This window comes from Camponotus floridanus, unplaced genomic scaffold (assembly GCF_003227725.1).
Source record: "Camponotus floridanus strain SB8 unplaced genomic scaffold, Cflo_v7.5 scaffold193, whole genome shotgun sequence".
NCBI lineage: Eukaryota > Metazoa > Arthropoda > Insecta > Hymenoptera > Formicidae > Camponotus > Camponotus floridanus.
The window spans coordinates 67,954-71,865 of NW_020229318.1; the positions used below are offsets into that span (position 1 = coordinate 67,954).

The following is a 3,912-nucleotide window of genomic DNA, read 5'->3' on the forward strand; positions in this document are numbered from 1 at the left end:
ATATCAATTGACTCATCAAGTGCAAGTGAGAAGAATTTTGCTTGCTGCAGATCACGCAAAATGTTTTCGTGAACTGATCTTGAGCAAGACTCAATTTTTCTAGTTGCCGTGTTGCGCGATAAAGGAATTTTTTTGAAAGTTTCGGATACTTCTTTTTTATTTTCAAAAAGAGTATTTGCGGCTTCAAGTAAGCATGATTTAATTATTTCTGAGTGAGAATAAGGAACCATATTTTTCGCCATAATCCAAGAAATTCGTAAAGAAGTTTCAGCGCATTTTTCTTGCTCAGTCAAAGCACGTTTCATTATTAAGTTTGATTGTTCACGTGACTTTTGAAGCGATGTTATTTTTTCATTACGTAGATCAGATCCTTTTGGATACTCTTTGTCATATTTAAAAGCTGTTTTGTATCGTAATGTCGTTTCAAATTAGCGGCCTTATTAACCGCCACCGTTTCATTACAAATTAAGCACGTTGGTTTGGCATTTTTGTTATCAGGAAGGATGAAAAAATATTCTTCAGTCCAATGCAATTGAAAAGCTCGATTTTCCGAATCAACTTTACGACGCTTTGGCTCGGACATTTCGAATGTTAGAAAAGCGAAAAACGCAGGATGCAACTAGTTTTGAATAAAATCGAATTGAAAATAGCGATAGAAATAAGCGGTAACCAATAATGCCAGAAACTAAGTCCTCGATAGCATGCAATAGCAGCCGACTAAGGCAAGATCGAAGTGATCCAGCCGACTAAGGCAAGATCGAAGCGATTCGTAGGATGCGTATTTCTCGAGATATTTTGATGTCTCAAGTTAAAAAACTCACCCTGTATATATACGATTCGTGCTTGTTCAATGATGCCAGAAACGGTCTCGGCGTCTTGCCCGTCTCGGTAGCATGGGATAGTATGTGGAGAATACGATTATATTTGGGAGTACGGTTGCGCGTGCGGGCCGGATTGAAAGGCTGCGCGGGCCGGATTCGGCCCGCGGGCCGGACATTGGGCACCCGTGCTGTAGATGATGTCCTATCTTTCTTCCTGTCGTTGTCGGCATTTTCTTCATGTTTGTATCTTTCTCACTCTCAACCTGAAACTCTTTGAATGGGCCTTTACACGGCACGTATTCTTGGTTCCCGTCGAGAATTTTATGCTTACTAATACATCCCGGATGGTAAAAAAGCTTTGAGCAAGTTTTACATTTAACTACTTTGCTCTTTATTGCTTTCCTGCACGCCGAACATCGATACTCTGCATATTCATCGTCCATGCCGATAATTACCGGGCGAAACCGTTAATATCAGCCTAATGCGATCAGTTACCTGTGACCCAATTTCACACGTCAGCACTATTGTGTCCACATATAATGTCTCCCTGTCTTTCGAGACTTCGATATCCCGAACAATAAATTCACTGCTCACCTTCACATATCGCCATATCCCGGCTAGATAACTTTCATAGCTATCCCCGGTCTATAGCTACGTAATTTAAACAACTTGTTTTACGTCTTCTCTCACTATTTACCGGTGAAAAACTTAGTATTTCGATGAAGCGATGTGACACACGTTTTCTCAGAAAGGCAGAGAGAGAGGAAGAGAGAGGGGGAGAGGGAGAGAGAGGGGGAGAGAGAGAAAGAGAGGGGGAGGGAGAGAGGGAGGAAGAGAGAGAGAAAGAGGGAGAGAGAGAATAAATTACGTGTAAAATTTTTTATTATATCATGAAGTTACATGCGTAGATACATACTTTGAGAATAATATCGGTATTCGCGATTGTTTCGTCTCATTCGAGCGCAGTTATACGGATAAGTATACGGTTCGAGATCGATATCGCGATCGCGATACATTTATTCGTCACGCGTAGAGTTTTACAAATTGTGATAGAGTCCGAAGAACAGAGCGTGTAATTCGCAGTCGATCAGATCGTTCGTGTTGAAGTGCTCGTGTCGACGAATCGCGTCCGGAATATCGCCGGAGTGGTCGGTCTCCGTCGCGATATCTAGAAAACGCGATAACTTGGCGTCTACGGTCTCGAGCATGCCGGTCAACGACGTGACGATGCGATTGACGCATAGCTCGAGGGCGAACAGCGCCTTCACGGTGGAGTGCGACAGAGCGATGCGATTTTTCGGCGTCTCGAATCCCAACGTCTTCAGATTGTTTATCTTGCCGAATCGAAGCGTCACGGTTCCGACGATTATGGACGTCGGAGGGCCTCGTCCAAGTCCTTCTCCAAATACGGTAGTATATCGTTGCGCAGAGCGAGCAGATCCTTCCACATGTCGGGCGTCAGAGATATCTCCTTTCCATGGCAGTCTCCTAGGACGATGTGATTCGCGCTTCACGGCTACAGCGATGTCGATGTATTTGTACGCCATCTTGGTCAGCGGATATCGTCTTCTCAATATGCGAATCGGATGTTTCGCGAAATTGATCTCGCGTTTGAACAGTCAATTTCTATTCCACCTGTAGAGATCGGAGAAAAAGACGACGCTATTATATGAAATGGTCGATGGCGTCGGAAATCGAGAGCGCTCGGACGAGATGATTCGTGAAGCATCGCGTATATTCACTCGTCCTCGGTGTACAGTTGAGCTTTCTTGATCACGGGTGGAGTGTCGGAACGATCGCGGGTGGTATCCTCGTCCTTGGCGGAAGCCGCGTAATCGTCTCGATGGTTAGGCGAGGCGACGAAGGGGCCCGTCATCGGCGGTGCTGACGGAGTCGCGGGCGTCGCGGATGGGTCCCCGAACAGTCTGCGGTACTCCTGTCCGAGTCCAGCGAACATGATCGGTCTCGCGAACAAGGCTTCGATGTTCGTAGGAAAACACTGCGGTGATGGCGGTGGTGACGGCGTCGTTAACGTTGATTATCGCGAGAAGAGAGAGAGATTTGTCGGAGACGTTCGCTTAGAATCGGATGGGCATTAATCACGAGTATCGTTGGAAATGTCGCGCGCAGCGATTGAGACGCGCCTTATATACGACGCGATCTCGATTGTCGTTTCGATATCTTTTTTTTTCGACGTGTGCGTTATGCGCGTTAATTAATGCAGCGGAAGCGGTTTAGAACAGCGGTTTAAAACAGCATATTAAATGTAATCTTAACTCCATAGAGATTTCGCACGCTTATGACTTATGTCCTCTATGCTCAGTCTCGGATATCGCCTTTCCTCTGAAGGCGTGTACGCGTACATAACCGAATCTTCCCTCATACTGTGAGTCAAACCTAGAATGGCCGATCTCGTGCGTCAGCGTTTCTGAAGAAGATACAGCTTGTCCGACGGGGGCCTGGCCAGCGTGATGTGCCACGGCTCCGTCTCGTTGACGTGTACCTCAGTCACTTGATTGGGCGCTCCGGTCGGAAAGAACGCGTGAGCGACGACCGATCTCGGTCCCGTGAACGGCACCCGTGGCGGCGGGCACGAGTCCCCGCTGTTCTCGTATGCGTGAGCGCCGGATTGATAGGATATCAGTATATCGGGTTGCAGCGGGTCGCGCGAGAACGTCAGAGAGGATTGCTTGGACCACAGAGCGAACGCGCTCTGAATCGTGCGCAGAGTATCTCTGTTCGCTAGTCTGAAGTTCCACATGAGATGCGTTCTCGGCCACTTTCTCGTCAATGGGCTGTAAGCGTGAATGTCCGCGACGTCGCATCGCGACCTGCGCATGACGCGAATCGTTTCCACGATCAGAACGCCGTTTCCCGGCAGACTGTAGTATTTCTGAAACAATGATAGCGCTTCGTTCAGGGTGATCGCGTTGTCCAATGACGACGACTGCTGATGATTCTCCTCGTTCTCCAGAAAGCCGTAGGTTCGAAGATAACAGGACGCCTCCGCGACGTCATCGTAGGTCAGCGTCGCCGCGACGGCCGTGAGCAGGGATATCGTCAGCGCGAGCGATAAAGCGACGGGCGTCAT

The 3,912-nt window shown here is 47.8% G+C and overlaps 1 protein-coding gene across 1 annotated transcript; it reads right to left on the reverse strand.

The window, feature by feature from the left end:
* Window positions 1–3,240: 3,240 nt before the first annotated feature.
* LOC105249200 (interstitial collagenase) lies at window positions 3,241–3,912 on the reverse strand. Its single transcript, XM_011254491.2, has one exon. The coding sequence runs from the start codon at window positions 3,910–3,912 to the stop codon at window positions 3,241–3,243; it is 672 nt and encodes a 223-aa protein (XP_011252793.2).